The 21,095-nt window shown below is 43.8% G+C and overlaps 1 protein-coding gene across 3 annotated transcripts in view; it reads right to left on the bottom strand.

Annotated features, from left to right (window-relative positions):
- Slc25a13 (solute carrier family 25 member 13) overlaps positions 1 to 21,095 on the bottom strand; it is a 190,417-nt gene that overhangs the window by 53,080 nt on the left and 116,242 nt on the right. For 2 of the 3 annotated variants that reach the window (XM_051151955.1, XM_051151958.1), the window contains exons 10-13: positions 18,038 to 18,125; positions 17,456 to 17,614; positions 3,681 to 3,733; positions 2,103 to 2,183 (exon numbers count right to left, since the gene is read on the bottom strand). In XM_051151955.1, coding sequence (XP_051007912.1) covers positions 2,103 to 2,183; positions 3,681 to 3,733; positions 17,456 to 17,614; positions 18,038 to 18,125 — 381 coding nt within the window. The remainder of the gene's footprint in view (positions 1 to 2,102; positions 2,184 to 3,680; positions 3,734 to 17,455; positions 17,615 to 18,037; positions 18,126 to 21,095) is intronic. The other variant, XM_051151957.1, reaches the window with a different exon arrangement.

Below are 21,095 nucleotides of genomic sequence, written 5' to 3'. Positions count from 1 at the left end.
ATTTTAAGCCTGTGTTTAGATCAGGCTTGAAAGGGGGCTGTGTCTCTTTACAATAGCTAGGCACCACTTTGGATGCCAATCTGTGCTCTATGTTTGAAACGGGCCACCATACTTGAGAAAACGAGACCACCTACAGAGGGCACCTTGGCAATGCATGCCAGAGCTGACACCCCAGTGCATGCGCAGGCATTAAGGAAAAAAAAAAAACACCAAAAACATCTCCAGGCTCCATGCCACGATAGTTGCCTGACTAGAGTCATGAAATAAGTTTTACATTTTAAATTCTTACAGAGCATGTGTCTACAAAGTTAAAAAATACAGCTTACAAAATGCAAAATAAAACATCCACCTTTAACTGACCAAAATACCCTACTGTCTCAAGGCTCTTTAAACAGACTGAAGGACTGGGGTAGACTCACCTGTAGAGACAGACAATATTACTCAGTATCTTAGGCTCATTGCAAAATCTTTAGGATGACCTAGATCCAACCTGTGGAAGAACCTATTTAAATATTAGAAAGCAAGCTGCGAGGTGGCTCCGCAAGTAAAAGCACACACTGCTCTTCCAGAGGACCCCAGCTCCGTTTCCAGCGAATGCCTCAGGCAGCCCACAGCTGTTTGTAACTCCAGCTCCAGAAGGCCCAATGCTTCCACACACACAGAGGCACACACACACACCACTCCCACACTCGCATGCACACATATGGGCTTGGGCCCACACATGCACATATACACACTAATTAATGAATTAAAAATTAGAAAGCCTCAAGACATGAATTGTGAAGGCACGATTATTTCAAATGAAGAATTTTTTTTCTTTCTTTCTTTCTTTCTTTTTCTTTTCTTTTTTTTTTTTTTTAACATAAACTAACCCATTTATTGCAGGCTAGGTAAGTCTCAAACAGGAGCACTTCTACTGGTCTTTCAGTTCCTTGAGTCTTCTGATGGCAACCCTTAAGACAAAGCTCTTCTGAACGTACTCATTATTACCATGTGTCCTTTGCACTGAAGACATAAAAGCTCCCCTTTTCCACCCTTAGTGCTCCTAAAGTTACAGAATAAGTGAGCCTACCTGGCCACTTCTGACAGGTTAGTGATCAAAGAGCAAACAGTCAGGCGGCAGCCAAATCCCATCCTCTCTCAAAGTCAGCAGGAGCCAGGACTCCTGGAAGCTTCTACATTCAACATGAGACAGGACAGTGAGCCCTCTCCACACAAGCATTTCCTATCTGCAGATGTCCGCCCAACTTCTACTCAATGACTTTCAAGGAGAAAAAGAAAGAAAGAAAGAAAGAAAGAAAGAAAGAAAAAAAGAAAGAAAGAAAGAAAATGTGTCTGTTTCCTGCCTGAACAGGACAATTTCTTAAAAGAAAAGAAAAAAAAATGTGACCTCATCTTTACTTATATGAAAAGTTCCATGAGGTGAATAGGGGAACACGCCAATAGTGTACTGCCTGGGTGATCAAAGTCTGTTTACTTAATAAACCTTATCTTTAAATGGCTCCAGCCTTTGTTCAAGAGTTAATTTTCTTAAAGTATTTGCATTCACATGGACAAACTGGCCCAGGAGACAGAGCCAGACAATGCTGTGCTGAGCGTTAGAGCAAGATGTGGGTTGCTTGCTCATGTCTCCAAGCAATCAGTCCACACACTTCTGACAAGGAAGGACACCTCAGCCAGCTGTTTCCCAGTCTTCCTCCCAGAAGCACTGGAAGCTGGAAGGTCCATTGCCACTTTCGAGACAGAGCAAAGCAGACAGCCGAAACAGCTGACTTCAAGCGACATGCGTTAGTGCCGGACCCAGCCACAGGAAACAAGATACTACCAGGAAACTTCAGAAAAGGGCTGGTAAACACTTCTTGGGCAAAGGAGAGGACTACAGAACTGACTCCATGCAGTGAGAAATCTTAACAGCCATGAAGAACAGGCGGAAAGATTAGCAGTTTACCCTTCACCTCAGGAACCGCAGCCTGTCTGGGAAACCCTGGCCTTGTACAGGATCTGTAGTCAAAAAGAAGCCTTAGTGTACACTTGCTGTTCACAGCAGTGACACATAGATGAAGAACGGCTTTCCAATCTAGAAACCTAAAAAAGATACTTACACAGCCTCCGGCGAAAATCTCTGCAGAAAGTGGGACCGAGCCATCTTTTTGCATAAATTTATCTCTCACAAAATCATTCACCTTAAAGAGAAACATTTATAGAAGCAGATGAAAAACATAAAGAAAGTCATTAAACACATATAAATATACATCTCTTAATATACGTTATTATTTTTCTCAGTTGACTGCATAAATTAATGGATCTTCAAATAGTCTGAGACTTTCTTAATAACATATGGGCAGGTTTTTTAATTTATATTTTTATAGGCAGGTAAAAAAAATATACAGACACGCCTCATATTACAGGTAGAAAATTTCAAAGAAAAATGGCCTAAAGAACCAAAAATTTACAAATGTCCTGCAGTTATAGTAGCATGAAAAGGGAGACATATCGACAGTACAGGTGAAAACACACATTTTATAAATTAAAAACTGTCGTATAAGTTGTAATTAAAGTCACATGAAATTTTTAAACAAGATTTAGTTTAAATTTGCAATGGTACTCCTCACTGAAGCAAATTTAGACTACTTAAGTGTTTTCAGTTTTCAGTTGTTTTCTCCCAGCTTAGTAGGTACTCAGTGGCTAAAGCTTTCTCGGGGGCCAGAGAAATGGCGCAGCAGGCAACAGTGTCTTATGCTCTTTTTTAGAGACTCCAAGTCTGGTTCCAGCTCTGGGGTGAGCCAATGTTCTCTCCTGACTGCGGATGTTACCTGTACACATATGTAGTATACTCACAGACATACACATAAAAAAAAAAAATTGAGAATAATATTCTCTGGATGATAAGCACTCTAAGCAATTGCTAAGGAACAACAACGCTATAGTTTGGGCAGATATGGACCAGAGATGAGCTACCTGTCTCAAAGTCATGTCATAAAATGATACAAAAAGCATTACAGGGACCATGGCTATGTAGACCCAGTCTAAACCCAGAGTGTAATTCTCTAGGGCTCTGAGGCCTCAGGGATTTGTTAGGAGTATCTACCCACTCCTCAGACATGAAAAGTGAGCACCAACCACCGGCAGGTGAGCTGGTGGGACAAACTGCACAGAGCACTCAGCATTTGGCTTAGAGCCCTCCTAGAGCACACGCTAGGTGTGCACTCTACAAGCATATCAAGTAAGTGCAGGAGGATGTACTCAGAAGTCCGCAAGCCTGACTCAGCATTCTGGGTTCTCTAACTCCTGACTTATGTGGGAACAGGTAGGCTATGTGAACTTATCAGCCTCACTCGCTGTACCTACTCAGACTCACACTTGAAACTGAAAGGATTAAGATGACCTGGGTCAAGTGCCTCCTATGGTAGGTCTGCTGGGAACGTCACTGCTGCTGCTGCTAGGATGAGAAGCCTCGGACAGCGGGAGCATCCTCAGCAATAGTCTCCAAGCTCATTACAACATTTTCGGATGTTTAAGTTGCACAGAGGGCGAGGAGAAGCTACGTGTGCTGACTGCTCCGACCATCAAACTCACTGGCACAGTTGCAGGACCACAAAGCAGCCGAATCACAGAATGGCTTCGAGACTGTTGAGTCTAGGCACACTCCCTTACTAAGAAGCCCCGACTCAAAGACTTACTGTGAGTTTTATGGCCTTCTCCGGGGCGACTCCCAGTAACTGCGGCAGCAAACCTAAAAATCAACAAGAAGCAGAAGTGTATTAAATAAATTAGCATTAACTACTACACAAATCAACAGCTCTGCCGAGGGGATCACCACTTGAAAACTGGGGCAATCTTTGCTGCAATTTTCTGCTATTACCTTTAATGAGACACTTGTGATGGAATTTAAGAACTGACTTCTAATAGCCACCTCGGCCCCGGGTAAATTCCCTTCTTCCACTTTCTGGACCATTTGCACATTGGGTAAGTCAACAGTGTTGGTAGTGCAGGAAACCTCACTATCTCAGGGAATTTGTTTCTTCCCCTCTGCCTCCTCCTAACACCTTTCTCAGACCCCCCCCCCCCAAATGCCCACACTGCAGCTGTTAAGTCACTGAACAACCGTCACTGAGTGATGAGCACCAAGAAATCAAGGGCATGATCTTATGCAGGGAGAGGCCTTTCTGGAACTTGACTACTGGAGAAAACCAGTTTCTGAGTGGAGAACAGAGGTACACAGAAAACAAGGGAGAGTAAGGTAAGGCCCGTGCGCTCTAGAACGGGGAAGAATGTGAGCCTGACCCACAGGGAGTAGATGAGGGGAGAGGAGTGCATGCGGTAGAGCAGCACAGATGCTTCTGACACAGCAGGGGCCGGGAGACCCAGCCTCACTTACTTATTCTGCTCGACAAGAAGCAAGTACTGAGTTTGAAGCATGAGTGACATACTTACTACACACACACACACACACACACACACACACACACACACACACACACACACGGATGTGTTTTTCTCCCCCCCCTCCCCCATATATGGAGACAGGCTTTCACTACGTAGCTCAGGATAGCTTGGAACTTACTATGTAGAGCAGGCTGGCCTTGAATTCATAGAGATCTGCCAGCCTCTGCCTCACACGTTCTAGGACTAAAGGTGCATGCCACTATGCCTGGCACAAATTTATATTAAAAAAAACCAAACAAACAAAACTACTCTAGCTCCTTTGTAGAGATGGAGTAACATGTGTGTGTTTGTATATGTGTGTGATTGTGTGTGTATGTTTGTGTGTGCATGTGTATGTGTGTATGTATGTGTGTGTGCATGTTTGTGTGTGTATGTGTATGTGTGTATGTATGTGTGCATGTGTGTGTGCATGTTTGTGTGTATGTGTGTATGTATGTGTGTGCGTGTGTGCATGTTTGTGTGTGTATGTGTGCATGTATGTGTGTGTATGTGTGTATGTATGTGTGTGCATGTTTGTGTGTGTATGTGTGCATGTATGTGTGTGTATGTGTATGTGTGTATGTATGTGTGTGCATGTTTGTGTGTGTATGTGTGCATGTATGTGTGTATGTGTTTGTGTGTGCATGTGTGTGTGTATGTGCATTTGTGTGTGGGGGGGGCACACATACATGCATGCATGCAGATGTGTTTAAAGAAGGAACACTGAAGAGAAGAACAGCGAGATGTACTACAGCCGCTCCAGTGCTTTATAGCATGAATCACTGGGTACAACTGAGAAAGCCAAAATAAGAAGTTTGAGGTAACACATGAAGAATTCTGTTAGGGCTTAGAGGCTGGAGAGATGGCTCAGTGGTTAAGAGCGCTGCCTGCTCTTCAAAGGACCCAGGTTCAATTTCCAGCACCCACATGGCAGCTCCCAACTGTCTATAAGTCCAAAATCTGACACCCCCACACCAACACACATAAATTAAAATTAAAATAAAATATTAAAAAGAATTCTGTTAGGGCCACAAGCAGGATTCCCAGCTTGAAGAAGTATGGACTCTGACATGATTAAGTAAAACAGAGTAGTGCTGCATTTCTTAAAAAAAAAAAAAAAACTATTTTCATTTGTTCTTTCTACAAAAAGAAATAAGTAAAAAATCAAAGACAAGGCTTCCCTTGGAAGCATACCTAGGTGACCTTGGAGCCTGTGCCATTCTGCTTTTCTTAAGGAGGGCTTCATGGTGTTCACCTGAGCCCACAAGTACAATCTCAACCCACACACATCCATTCCACTTGCACCCGTTCTGAGGGGACAAATATAATCCCACATGCTCTTACAGGTGTGGCACTAGGCGAGCGCTTGTTGTCTGTGGGCTTTGTCTCCAAATCCATACATGTACTTGATTGAGTAGCACAAATTTGCAAACATGTTCCATCCCAGCTCTTTGCCAAGACAGAACAATAACTCTGACAGCTTTGAGCATCTTTTTGATGTCTGTTTAAGATAGAAGACACTTCTCTTTAGGCAGAATCTGTGCGTCCAATTTGCCAAGGTCCCCACCCTACCTGTGGTGGTTTGAGTAAGTATGGCCCCGTTAGACTCATGAGCTTGAATGCTCGGCCCATAGGGAGGGGCACTATTAGAAGATGTGGTTGCGTTGGAACAGATAATGGCCTTGTTGGAGGAAGTGTGCCACTGTGGAGGCAGGCTTTAAGGTTATCTATGCTCCAGCTAGGCCCAGTGAAAGGCAGTCTCCTATTGCCTGCAGGACTCTCAGCTTCTTTTCCAGCACCACGACTGCCTGTATGTTGCCATGCCCTCACCCCCACCCCAACATGATGACAACGGACTAAACCTCTGAGACTGTAAGCCAGCCCCAATTAAATATTTTCCTTTATAAAAGTGCTGTGCTCATGTTATCTCTTCACTGCAATGGAAACTACCCTGAGGCAGATATCAACAGACCAATGCTTCCTTTTCTGCTATTGGTACTATAAAAGGGGAAACTGGAAGTAAACAGACTATAACAGCCTCACGTTTTAGGGACAAGGCAAAAAAAGTCCACTTCACTGTGGAACTAAACGATAATGAGGACCCTGACACTAATGAAAATTTAAGACACGCCCATATAATGTTTATTATGTGCCAGGCACCATGTGAGGCCTCTATTAGCACATTTAACCCTCATAACCACCCCTAGAGAGAGGAAAATATGGCCTGCAGAGATCAGGGAAGGCATTTAGTAAATGGTGAGATAATGCTAAACCTAAGTTCTTTCTAGTCAAGAGTTTACACCAGTGGGCGACACTCAATTGTCCCACACTTAGTAAGCATCTCTTCTTACTCAGCCCCTGCTATTCTCTGACATACCTGCCTGGGCCCTGCAGCCTTTGACTTTCTAACATGTTCTCTACACGGCTGCATTTGTCAGTATCCCTCCCTTCCTAGGCTTCTGCTAACTGGGTAACTTGCAGACTACTATGAGCCAAGCAGCCCTGAACTCCATCAACAGAGCCGACCCATCAGGGAGCCCTCTCCAGAACCAGGCCTGAGTGGTCTTTGACGCAATGTACTCCAATTTGCACAGGGGCAGAAAATGAAAAGATGCCTCAAATGGCACAGGGAAAATGGCCGGTTGGATGCTAAGCACGTGCTAAGGTCCTAAGAGGGAGAAACTACAAGGAAGCAAATGAACTGGATAGGTGGGAATATGGGGCATAGGGCACGGCAATGTCAAAAGAGAAAACAGTCCACAGCAAGGCAGAGCTCCCAGATGGCACAGATGTGGCTGGACCACTTTCTGGACCACCGAGCCAGAGAGGCTCCTGGGTAACCGCTGTCCTTGGATCTCAGGGAGCCTTTGCCTTTACTGGCTTTTCTGTGCACTCTTAATAAAAGCCTTCCTTCCCTGCACTTGCTAGCCTGGGGGATGCTGTGCTCCCTATACTCTAGATGACCCAAAGCCACCCAGGGGATTGTGGGAAGAGACTCACTCTTGCCCTCAGCAAGCCTACTAGCCTACAGAGCACTTGCTCGTCAACCCCTGAGGAAGCCACTTCCAGCTGGAAGAAAGGCTCTGTTATCGCCCAGTAATGCATTAATTTCTCCACGAAAACAGGGGTGGGGGGGGGGGGGAGGGGAGAGGGGTGCAGGGTAGGAAAGGTAAATGCCATTTAAACTAATTCTTACAGTATAAAACGTGGATTTGTCTTTCTTTATTCAGGCCAAACCCCCAAAATGCTTACGTATTTACTTGCTACATTTATTTTTCTCGTCATTACATCATAGCACAAACCTGAAAACACTGTGATTAAATTGATGACCTCTTGTCTCCATAACTACCCAGTGAATCTTAGCGAATATCAAGAAACAAAACAGGAAACCTTTATTTAACACTAGAAAAGAGCAACAACAAATACATACTCACGAAGCAGCCACCTACCCAATACTTTCTGCTTATGTATGCCTGGTACAAAGAACTGGGATGAATACAAATGAGACGGGGGACTTCTGGAGAAAAGGTCTCAGTTACAGAAAGGCCCACTTAAGCCGGGCGTGGTGGCACACGCCTTTAATCCCAGCACTTGTGAAGCAGAGGCAGGTGGATCGCTGTGAGTTCGAGGCCAGCCTGGACTACAAAGCGAGTCCAGGATAGTCAAGGCTACACAGAGAAACGCTGTCTTGAAAAACCAAACCAAAACAAAACAAAACAAAAACAAACAAACAAACAAAAAAACCCCACACACAAACAAACAAACAAAAAACCCCAAAAAGAAAGGCCCAATTGTCTACCAAACTACACGTCGCTTCCTACTTGACTACAGGTACCAGAAAGTGGACAGAACACCTGAAAACAGTTTGGAAAATATCTGAGTTGGAGAGAACAAGATATTCTGCCTGGAGGAGGGGAAGAGTTATCAAAGAAGCAGGGGTCATCTGCCTTGGGACTCTGTAAAGTCCTCCCAAGCTGCCTGGGGAAGAGATCAAAGCAGAATGGAAGGCAAGAATGATGTGTGGAAGGGTACCAAAATATCAGGATCATGGTCCTTTCAGAGTGAGCAAGATGACTGGAGGCTGGAGGAAATCACAGATCTAATAACACTGGCTATGTTTAGAGGCCTTTACTGCACACCAGGTATGTGGTGTTTTATGTAAATTAATATATTTAAGTCACATGACAATCTCATTTGTTGCATCACCTCCACCATGGTCCTCTTCCTTCTCCTCCTCATCATCTCTCAGACCATGAAGAAAATGAGGCTGACTTCCAAAAAGCTGCAGGTCACCTGGCTGCTGCAAGGGCAGCACAGTCCACCTAGGCAGTCTTGCTCTAGCATGGCTCCTCACTTGGTTAGCATACTGCTTCTCACATATGACCCTCACTAAGGGGCATGGACCAAATTCTGTGGACACATGGAGTAGCTTTTAAGATAAAAATGCAAGGGTTAAGAAATAAGAAGGTCAAGCCAGGCGCATGCCTGTAATCCCAGCACTCAGGGAGGCAGAGGCAGGTGGATCTCTGTGAGTTCGAGGCCAGCCTGGTCTACAAAGCAAGCCCAGGACAGCCAAGACTACACAGAGAAACCCTGTCTCAAAAAGCCAACAAACAAACAAATCCCCAAAAAACTAAAGTAATATAATCAGAAACCACAAGTTTCCTATTACATGAAGGCCTCCAGAAAAGAACAAAACCAAATAGCACATCCACCTCTGGGCCGGGCTCTGGCACTCAGCGAGGGAAAGGACTGTTCTTATTCTTCCTCTGCTATGGCTCTATAGGGCAACACAGGTGAATCTGGGTTATGACATGAGGTTCAGATCGGCCTTGACACTATTGGCTTTGAGCAAAGGTTTCCTGGAAGCCTCATAACCTGCCTGGCAGTGGAAAGTACAGAGGTGGGAATTGCAGTAATTCCTCCTTACACGTGGTTCTCAGAGAAGGAGTGTTAGAGAGCTTCGTAAGCCTCCAGTTACCGGTCCAGTTACGGCACCTCATCACAACCACACTTGCAGTTCAGGAACATATGTGTTTGACATCTGGGTAACTCAGCAGAAAAATCAGGCTTCTAGCATAAGATGTCTCGGGTGGTCCGCAGAAATTCATTTTAAACCGCTCCGAACAGGAACGGGATGTGTGTGTGTTGTTTCTAACTTGTCAAAACAGCAGTCCAATTCTCCAACGGCCTCAGATGAAATTTATTGGTGTGGTTTAGTTCCCTAATCTTCCCTTTTTAGTTCAGCTCCATCAGCACGCATGGCCGTTCTTCCTTGGCACATTTTACCAGAGGGCTGCTAATGCGAGAAAAGATTTACAGGGTACAGAATTAATGCACTATTTTCTCTTCGAATTTCACGGGTTGAAAATATAAATCATACTGCTTCTTCGCCCTTAGAGAAGCCAATGAGCTGGGGGCAGGGGTTGTGGCAGAGAGGGACTGAGCCCGCACCAGGAGCCCGAGCTTAACACAGCATCTCAAAAGGAGGTTCCTGTGAGCACCGTGCTCATCTGGAGACCTACTACACTGTCACGTACCAAAGAACTTTTTATAAATGCTCAAAAACTATGACGTAATTCTAGAATTTTAGAGTTAACAAAGACTGAGAAAAAGCTCATTAACAATATATACCCAATTAAAGCTTATTTGTTCCCCAAAGCTGGTAGCAGCTGAATGTCAAGTCATAAGCACCAGAGGCAAAAGGGTCCGCATTGCAATTCTGGGTTTATACCTCTTTCTAGTTGAGAGATCTTTCCTAAAGAGTTCCCATTAGTAAAACAAAAATGCCAGTTGCCATTTACTGCCTTATTTTGATAATTCAAAGAACAAACGTATATAAAGCACAAGATGTTCATCCTCTGTCTCACATATTCAAAACTGTATGCTTCTTTGCACCTCCCGAGCAACAGCCTTGCACTAATTCTTATTTCTAAGAGGCAATTCAGGCTCAGTAACACTTTGGACTCAGAAGCAGGTAAGGAATACAATGCTAACCACATGACATCACGTCTATGGGCAACCTGGACTGAGGGTCTAGGTGCCCCCCGCCCCAAAATAGCACAGAAATTAAAAAAAGTCTTCAATTGATATTTATTTGAGTTAAAGTTTTAGTTAGACACTGCAGCACTTCTCGACTTCCTGCTGGCAAGCAGTTGTTTACAGTGTAATTTCTCCTGGGTGGCAGAGGTGTCTTGTGACTAAGGGCATGGCTCCAAGGCCCCACTGCAAGGTTGAAACTTCTAATTGTCATTTATTGGTGTTTGTACCTTAGTTTTCACCCTGTCCTCAGTGGGGGGAAAATCATGGCTCCGCCTTCTTAGGCTAGTTTTACAACTCTTCAGAACAGCGCCAAGCACACAGTAAATGCTTTGTAGGTGGACTTTGTTGTCATCTTCATCATCGTCATCGTCATCATCATCACCATCACCACCATCATAACAACACTGAAGACTTACTCTCCCTTTCCTCTTTCTTCATGGGAACCGCACTTTATACAGAGGCCAACTAAGCACTAGTTCCACGGCATCCAAACTCCTCACTGCCTGTGGCAGTACTTGAATTGTAATGCTCCTGTTTAGTACCGGTGTTCACACCAGGCTCTCGTCTTTCATGTTTAGCTTTTTTCCTCCAGTGAACACACTCCTCAAACTTCCTCTTAGAGCGTGCCTTTTTCAAATATAACAAAGCCAGACACCTCCCAGTCTGCCAATGCGTCATGAATTCCAGGTTCTCTGGAGAAGGCGGTGATCATAAGTCAGGCTATCACCCATAGAAACTGTGGCCAACGCAACTGCTGTTCTAACCATGTTATACAAGACAACCAAGTCCATGAAGGCAACAGGGCCTCTAACAAGGAAGAACCTCAAGATCCAAGGGAGCAAAGCTATGTTAGTTCAAACAAAAGCAAGCTCAGAGGCAGCCAGCCCCAAGAAAGGTGGCAGAGCCTACACACGGCGAGGTGGAAGGCATGCACGGTGGAATTTGGTAGGGAAAAGGAATACAGGAGGCACCCTTACTCCCTGAAGCCACAGCCTGCGCACTTTGAACTCTCCTGTGTTTTCTTACCCTCCTGACCTTATAGTGGAGGACACTACACTTGTTCTCGCTTTGAAAATCAGATTAACCCTCACTCTGGAGCTAGCAGCACTGCAGGTAGCCTGCCTCGCAGCCTTTCTTCTCATTCCTTTCTCTCCACACTCGTTCAAGCATTCTTTTCTCCTCAGTGCATTGTCTATCTGCTTCAGACTCACGCTGCCCCAGGCAGGAGGCTTCTCCACCTTCCCAAAAACACTATCCTGTTTCAAAGCCTCGCTCCCTCCAGTCCAGTTCTCCGCAGGCTCTGGGGGGGTGGGTGGGGGGGAGTGGGCAGGGAGATTATGAGGCCAGGAAAGGGGAGGGGGAAGCAATTGGGATTTCAACACCTGTTTACAGGGTTCCATGCTTTACCAGAAATTTCAACCACAGTCTATGGTATGGCTCAGGATTCCTTTGGGAGTCTAAGTATTAAAACATAAAAATTAATGACATCAATAAAGGTCTAAGAAAAAAAAAAAGGGAGTCTTTTGATGTGTCTTTTTGGGACTTCCCAAAAGTAAAGATGGTTGAGAAGTGTGGCACAGGCTCCTTCAGTTTTGTATTCTAGTATATTCCAGATGCTGGCCATCTAGTATCTAAATACAATGTTTTAATCTGTTTCCACCTGAACAAGGACACTAGTTGCTCAAATACTGCTGTTCTGGGAGTCTGAAAGAAATTTGTCATTAATCTCTCCTCCAGAATGAAATTCCAAAACTTGTCACCCTCCTGAATTTGCTGAGCTCATCGCTGCTCCTATCTGGCTTTCTCAAGCGTCTACCCACTTAGCCACCTCAGTTCAAGCGTGTGTGTGTGTGTGTGTGTGTGTGTGTGTGTGTGTGCATGTGTGTGTGTGTGTGTGTGTGTGTGTGTGCGCGCGCGCGCGTGTGTGTGTGCGTTCGTCCCCGTCCATCCTCTCAGTGTCTGCTAAAAGTTTCCAGTGCTCCCTAAACTGTGATGTGTCCAAGCTTCCCGTTCACTCTAGATTTCCTACAACCAAATATCTGTCCCTTGGTTTCTATAACTTAACATCATAAATAAAAACATTAAAGAAACTGGGCATGAAGAGGAGACTCAAAGTAGCCTATTATGTACAAAATGAAGATTCTGATGGACAAGGATGGACCCGTGACTCAAGGCAGCTCACAGAGGAACTGTGGTTTCTTTAAAGGCGCAAGTGTTATTAAGTGATGCCAATAGGAGTTACGGAAACTTCAATGGCTTTATGTTAGCGTTATGGTTCTTGGGTCTATTTTCATCCACATGAGTGAAACACGAAGGAGGGCTCTCATGAGAAGCCCACTGAATGTAGACTCTCTCGACCCTAGTGCCATCAACCATGGCAAGAGACTTGGTTTAAACCAGCTGCCTGTCAATTTTCTTCTAGAACACTCGCAGATCAATGGCTTCCTGAAATATCACCACAACATCCTCTAGATGTCACCTTGAGAACATGCCAGGGTAGAGGATGACTGCTTTGAACCACAAAAACAATTTGAAATAGTTCTAAAATCTTGCACGCCTGACTCGATGGGTTGACTGATATTTTCTTTCTTTTTTTGGTGGGGATTAATTTTTATTTTATGATTGATTTGCCAATAATATTTATCCAAATTAAAGTATGGTTCATAAGTGATCTAATTTGCTTTTCTGAGATTTTTTTTCCCTTACAAACACAAATTTTAGGGTTCTCTCATAAATAGAAAGAGAAATCTCTTAAGAAATGCTCCTGAGGGCTGGGAGTGGTGGCGTACACCTTTAATCCTAGCACTTAGGAGGCAGAGGCATGTGGATCGCTGTGAGTTCGAGGCCAGCCTGCTCTACAAAGATAGTCCAGGTCAGCCAAAGCTATACAGAGAAACTCTGTCTCAATTAAAAAAAAAAAAAAAAAAAAGCCTCTGGAGAACTCTGATTTCTCTTGAATATATCTGTCCTCTTCTGTTGTCTGAGACTCCTCAGCTTACCACCTGGGCACTGTGTAGGGGAGGGGGCAGTGTAGGGGAGGGTGCTGTAAGTTCAGAAGCAGCAATTAGTTATTTCTGGAGCGTTAAGAACATTTGATTATGGATGACTACCCAGCAATTGTTTCTCTTAGGGCAGCTCGGGCTATGGCAGGCCACTGAGTGATCAATGTACTCAAGCCGTTCACTCAACCCAAAGGGGCTGTCAGAGAAGCCATTCAGGGTACAAACACCTTCGAGTGAGTGAAATCAACCTGGAAGGCTGGGAGGAAACAAAGATGTTTAGAGTGACTTGGGGGAATCCTGGATTACCTACTTAGCCTAAGGGTTAGGGGTTCAAACTCTACAAAAAATACCTGAGGAGACATTTTCTTGTAAAGACAGTCACCTGCCCTGCAGTGGTGTCACGGGACTGAGTCACGGGACTCCTAAGGGCATCTTTTCCAGCAATCAAGAGTTGTGTAAAACAACGGGGTGGTCCTGGGGAAGGAGCGATAGGGTCCTACACTGGGTAAAGAGTGAGCGCTCCCCAGCTGACGTATTAGTTTTCCCAATACCCAAAGGCACTAAACAGAACTCCATCACTGGTGCTCAACCTTCCTGTTGACCACAGGCAGCGACCTGGATGTGCGTTCTGATTACTGGCTGGGAACTTGCCCGGCTCTGCGCGGATGCTGCCAGGTGAAGGAGGAAAGGTCAAACAAACCCTAAAGCACACAGACTGCTAGGGTGGTAACCTTCCCTCGGGTTCCATAGGGAACTACTTCTAAATACAAAAACAGCTTCCTGTGTCCCTGAGGTTAGAACAAAAGACAGTGTGGCGGGGAGCTATTACCCTTGGAATAAAAACATATGATGCAGAAGTGCCCAGCATTTGTGCAGGCATATGCAGAGGTATTTCAAATAGGCGAGAGACCTCATTTGTAACAAACTCTCAACTTATTCTATTTCGGAAACATGATCAAGTACGTAGGTTATGATGAAGAAGAGTTCTATATCATGCAAATTCTAAAATGTGAGAAAATGCCCAATATTTTATACTTCATTTATAAATGATTTCAATGTTTAACTACTGCTGATACAGAGTATTAACAGCAGCAAGTTTATATTCTCCAAGCTTAAATCTGACTATTTTTCTCTGTAATTATAGAACCTCAAAAAACAATTACATTACATTTAAAGGGAAAGGAACAGAGGGCCGCGTGAGGAGACATTTTATATAACGACTTGCTATATGAAGGCTGAGTCTCAGATACACACTTGTCTTTTTATGTCTATTACTTTCACTTTTAATAGCGGCCATTTCCCATGGCTTTCCTACAGTTTTACTGGTCTGTCTCTGGCCCAATGACACACGTGTACAAACACACAATGGTTGTGTACAGTGAGGTCAAGAGCATTAATCCTCAGCCGTCCAGAGCGGGAACATTGTCCTCGCAGGGCATCTTATTTTAAATCTTTATCATCTCTTTGCTTAATCCAAATTAAAGACAGGAACTAATCAAAAGTTTTACAGTCAACTTTTTGTTGTAAAATCTATCTTCTAGCAAAGATAAGCAACAGGAACAAAAAAACCATAGGTGACGCCGAGTGTTGGTCTTTATACAGTCACATTCAGGCACCCTGAAAGACAGCTCCAGTCCCCGCCCCGGGGGTTCACGCACCCCAAGAGCGTTAGATAAATGGCTATCCCTGGAGCTGGAAACAGGGGGGAGCTGTCTCTTGGGGCCTGGAATGAGCATCTTCTCTCTATGCCAGCTCACTCTCCTGTCCTGAAGTTACAAGCAGTGTGTCTCTTCTCTATACAGCCACAGCTCAACCCTCAAGAGGGACGAGCTGTTTTTCACAGCTCACAGTCAGTCACTCAACAGAAGTACCCTATGAGCTCTTCTGTCCATGGGGTCAAAAGGTGAGGACACAGAGAAAGATCTAGAAATAACTAAGACTCATGATCTGCCAGAGGAGAGGAAAGGAAACCAAAAGTTAAAAAGCAAGTCAGCACAGGGAAATGGAAGCACTAATGCTGTGTTAGGCAGGGTCCTCACAACGTGAAAGGCACCCTTGCCATTCGTTGCAATACCATGAAAGTAGTGAGCAAAGCAACATCAAGGCTTGCACATCTGTGCACACCAGAGGTTCAAAGTTTAAAAGCAAGCAAGCAAGCTAACAAAAACCATGGGAGCAGAGAAGAGTGGTCACTTGGGCCTGAGATACTGTATAAGGCACTAACTGTGACATTAACCTTGCACTACCGAGAAGCCATTTTATTTGAAAGATTGTTGTCACCAAAGAGGAAAAAAGCATTTCAAATGGAAGGTGGTGACCCTACAGGGGTCATCATTAATCACCTGGGGTCAAAGACCTTCCAAATTGTAATAGGAGGCAGGGGGCAAGGGACAGAAGGGAGAGAAAAGATCAAAAGGCCTTTGATGAGGGCTAGCTACCTACACAACAGCACCTGCAGAATGGACCTGCTCTGCAGTTGGAGGCCTCCCCAGCTTCTAAGGTGACAGGGGTTTTGTTCATTAACTCAGTTTACTTTGGAGACTAAAGTCAGCAGATGGCAGAAGAGGCCTAGAGGTCTCTCGTGGCTGCCGCTTTCATCATGCCTCAGTGGAGAGAGCACAAGGCACTGTTTTCTTTTCCAAGACCAAGCACTAGGACTGGGGAAAAAGGAAGAGCTGCAGTCGGGCAAAACGGCAGTGGCCCGACGAGGAGCACCTTGCAATTCTGCACTTCAGTTTATGAGAATGTACCTATCTACTCTTTGCAAAAGGCAGGCATAGACAGGAAGTTGGGGAGTAAGAGTACCTTTCCTCAGACGAGGCCAACGGAATGGAAAGTCTGTGAGATCCTTGGTTAAAAATGACACGGGCATTCTTTGCTCCCGCTAACACTGCTTAATGAACCTTACATGTCAAAGCAGGTGGACAGAGGGAGCACCAAGGCTATTGTAATGTGTGAATCAAATCCATTCACACGAGAGCAGCAGAGGCAACTAACTCAGGATGAGGTGGGCCAACCAGGCTCCAGTGAACACTTGGTTATGTGCCTGACAGCTTTTCCTCATGCAGCTTGCATCACCTATGGCTGGGACATTCGAAGACCTTCCGTGGGCACTTGACCTGAGACAGTCCAAACCTTGTGTTTTTGGTTCTTTGCTATTTTGTGTAGACTTGGGGTAAAGCAGAGCTTACAAATATGGCACAGCACGAGATGAACAACAAGAGCATTAACAAAACAACCACACGTGTGTACAGTAATTAAAGGCACATAAATGTGGTCTCTCTCAAAGTAGCTTAGGGTATTGTCACTCTTCCTGTACAAGCTGATACGTTGCCTTGGTGATGCGAGGAATTGAGGTGAGTGGCTGTGAAATGTAGCATTAGGGTGCTACTGACCTGAGGATACTGAAGAGGAACCAATGGCTGTTATTTCGTAGCAGAAACATGAGCAAGTTCACGTGGTCCTCGGGCTAGTACACTATTTACAATTTATGAGTTGCTTATTTCTGGAATTTTCTACTCTGTATTTTTAGAACATGGTTGACCATGAATAACTGAATCCATGGAAAGTGACACTACAGAATGAGGCTTGCTGGACGTTCCGGGAGACTCAAAAATCTGAAGCATGCTGTGTCTTGTCCCTAGGATACGTTTCACTGGTAGAAGGTGCGTAGAATACTTCAAGAAGTCAGACAATGAGCTTTTCAACAACTCACCAAAATATGTTTAAAAATAATTTATTATTTTAAGAAATAAAACACACAACAGAGCGATGTAAATGGCTCTCAGACTATGGGCTGTTTTGATTAGCCATGCCCTGGATGCCTACAGCCTACACCCATTAGCATGGATAATTGAGAATCCGCTGGATTTCCATTTTAACACAGTCTCTCTAATTCATTTCAGGCACCAAGATGGGGAAGCCAAACCTTGGCTATGATTCCACTTACACGGACATAGCACTGTACCACTGTTTGCCATACTAACCTCTGTACAGTCCAAAGAAGCCTTCGTAGCGGAGCACTTTCTTAAAGCAGTCAAAGCTGTTTTTGTACATGAGCTCGCCCACGAAGGAGCCAGTTGATCGCTGGTTCTGCATTCGAGTCTTTACAAGATCGATAGGATACACAGCAGTGGCTCCGACAGCTGAAATTCAGAAGTGCCATTATCTCAGCCAGAACCAAGGTGATTAGGGCGAAAGGAATAGGTGGATAAAAATCAAAGAAAGGATTGACAGCAGAAATATTTCTTTATGCACAAAACTACTGAGCTACCTTTGATTACTCTTATTTTTTTATTCAAACGTCCCCTGACCAAAGGGGATCGCTAGAGTTTAAACTAAAGCGTATCAGGACAGTCTCATGTCACAGAAGGGAGAGAAGATTATCGCTTGCAGGATGATGACTGAAAGTGTAGGAAAAGTCTCCTTGGCTCTGGTCCCACCTAATAGGTATAGGTCGGTAAGTGTCTTGGCTGGGGGGGAGATGAGTAATGACAACAACAAGATAGAAAAGCAGAGGAGAAACCAAAAGAACAAGAAAGGCAATTGCACACGCATCCATGACTAACCTCCAGCAATAGAACCCAGACCAAACCTGTAGGCTGACTCTGCGACCTGGAGGAGGAGTGGCCGAGAGGCGTCGCTGGAGGCCTTCTGCTTCATGCACGCAGCAAGCAGGGAGCAGGCAAGCCGAGAACAGAACACAAACGTGAAGTCACTTAAAACACCACTCACTGGACTCTAAAGTTAGTACAACTAAAATATGAAAAGGGAGATGAGATTCGAGTCTTACAAAGAAACGGTGCTCTCTACTAAGCACGGCTGAAACTATATTGGGACGTAAGATCATGACAAAAAATAATGCTGTGAACCAATTTTCAAATTGTTCAATCCTCATTAGTGATCACTGGAATGCCAATGTAGAAATACAGTGGAAGATATCGTTCTTGATTCATCAAACTGGCCTCACTTTTTATTTGAATTTTGTTTTTATTTTAAATGGTAACCTTCCAACTGGTAACAACTGATAAAATGTTATTCTCAAACTCACTGTTAAAGCAAGTGTGAGCTTTTGAGAATTTAATAATATACATCTAAACACGTAAAATGAATATAATCTCTGATGCCTCAATTCTTACTTAGAGTTACTGGAAAACAACAATGAAATATGGGAGAAAGGAATAGGCTCTTTAAAGAGCCGAGCTCCAAGAGCAAAAATTCTGGAAATACACTAGATGACCCATAACAGAGGTTTAAAAATGCTATGCTGGTAGGCATGGAGGCACACACTTTTAATCCCAATGGGAGGCAGAGGCTGATCTCTGTAAGATTGGGGCCAGCCTGATCTACCTAGCTAAATCCATGGAAACCAGGACTACACAGTGAGACCTTGTCTCAAAATTAAATAATAAATAAATAAAATACTATCACTTTTAAAACAAAAGTACACCATTTAAAATGATACCTTCAAAGAAGGTCAGGTGTCAATTTAAAAAATGTTCACAAAACTCTTTATTGTATAAAGAAAACATAAAGGGCAGGAGAGATGATTCAGTGGTGAAGAGCATAGGCTCCTCTTCCAGAGGACCCAGGTTCAATTCCCAGCACCCACATGGCAGCTCACTGCCTTCTGTAACTCCAGTCTTAGGAACTGGCACACATGTGGTGTGTACTGGTGCAAGGGAGGCAAAACACCCATACACATAAAAATAAAGTCATAACTCTTAAAAATGAAAGAAAATAAGCTGAAAAGACCATGGAAAGTGGGTAAGTGCTTTTTATATGCCTTTTAACTTTATTAAATGATTGAAATATTTCATGGCACTCTGTGTGTGTGTGTGTGTGTGTGTGTGTGTGTGTGTATGTTCTGCCTTTTGTATATATGTACACCATATGTGTACCTGGTACTGAGAGGGCATAGAATCCCCCAGAGGAAGAGTTCAGGATGGTTTTGAGCTACCGAGTGGGCGCTGGGAACTAAATGCAGGCTCTCTCCACAAGACCAACAAGTGCTCTTTGCAATTGAGCCAGTTTTCCAGCCCTTCATGGTATTTGTAAAAAAATGAATTAAGCAGAGTAGAATATGAAATCTTTTGTTGTTGGCAAAATTTTTGTGAATACACATATATATTGTGAATATATAAAAATACAAATATAAAATTAGTTCTAATATTTTTGCATCCCTATCACCTAGTGACACTCAAAATGTTTCTGATGGCCAAAACTAAATGGGTGAATTATAGGTGACTGTTTTTTTATTTATTTTTTATTCATAATTTTATTTACTTTTTTAAAACACATTTTTATTGAAAAATAAAATAATTCATATTACATCTCATTTTCTATCCCATCCCATGCATCCTCCCATTCCTCCCTCCCTCCCACTTTCACCCCAATCCCCCTTCCCTATGACTGTGACTGAGGGGGACCTCCTCCCCCTGAATATGGTGCTAGAGTATTAAGTCTCTTCTTGATTTCACTATCCTTCCTCCGAGTGCCATTGGGCCTCCCCAACAAAGGGACATGGCCAAATATGGGGCACTAGAGATCCTGTGAAAGTCAGTTCCCAGTTTCCACTTAACTGTGGAGAATGTCTGTCCCTTGGCTAGATCTGGATAGGGGTGTGATGATGACTGCACGTTTTGTCCTTGGTTGGTGCCTTTGATCAAGCAGATAGGTGACTGTTCTTTTCCCCCTCATTTTTGGCCATCTTTCTAAAATTCATATTTTAAGACAATCAACTGTTTTGTTGTTAGTCTTCTCTATCTTTAGCATGACGGAGGCCAAACCATTTTAGAATACTGTACTACCCTGTCTGTGTAAATAAAATGTTAACTTTGTCCCACAGAGTTGTCAAGTGAGAGTGACACACAGTTAGCACCTAATAATACCTGTTGAATGAACAAATACATTCAATAAAATTTGTTTTCAAAAGGCATAGTAATTAACATCAGTGAACAATGAAAACAATCACAAACCTCAGCTACCAGCCCACTGAATTTTAACTGCTGTCAATGCACCACAATTCCAATACAATGAGATCATTTGAAGCCTTCAGTCATCTAACTGAAAACAGCTTTACACAGAAATATGCGTGTCTAAGAAGGTAAAACACTTCTTCCACAAATTCCATGGGTTGTCTCCAATTCTACCCCTATGCTCTCCCTTCATTGTGACAGATGTCTTCAAAGGAAGCACACTATTTTATTTACATGCATGAAAACATGTGATACTCAAATGATCTGGCATCAAAATAATGAATGAAAGTACTCTGAAGACACTAAAGGAAGGGACCTGCCATTGCTGCTAGCTCTTCCACTAAAGGAAAAATGAAATTCCAGGTTCCTACTTAACTTTTTAGAAGCTACAAAATGTCGTATGTTTCCTAAAATGACATGAGGCGAGAGTTCAGATTCATTACTCCCCTGCCTAGGACAAACACTACACTGGCTGTAATGTCTGAGGACTTAGAAACTGGCCCATAGGTAGATGGCCTGCCTTGCTCGAATTTGTCAGATGCAGTGGGTTTCATGTAGTAAAAAATAACCCTAGATTTCAGGTATGGTGGTTAGAGCTTGCTTTAAACCTCTAGGCATGGGCCAATCACTTCCTACAGCAAACTCCCCT

This window comes from Acomys russatus, chromosome 10 (assembly GCF_903995435.1).
Source record: "Acomys russatus chromosome 10, mAcoRus1.1, whole genome shotgun sequence".
NCBI lineage: Eukaryota > Metazoa > Chordata > Mammalia > Rodentia > Muridae > Acomys > Acomys russatus.
Note: the sequence above shows the minus strand (reverse complement) of the source record. Positions and strands in the feature narration are given on the sequence as shown.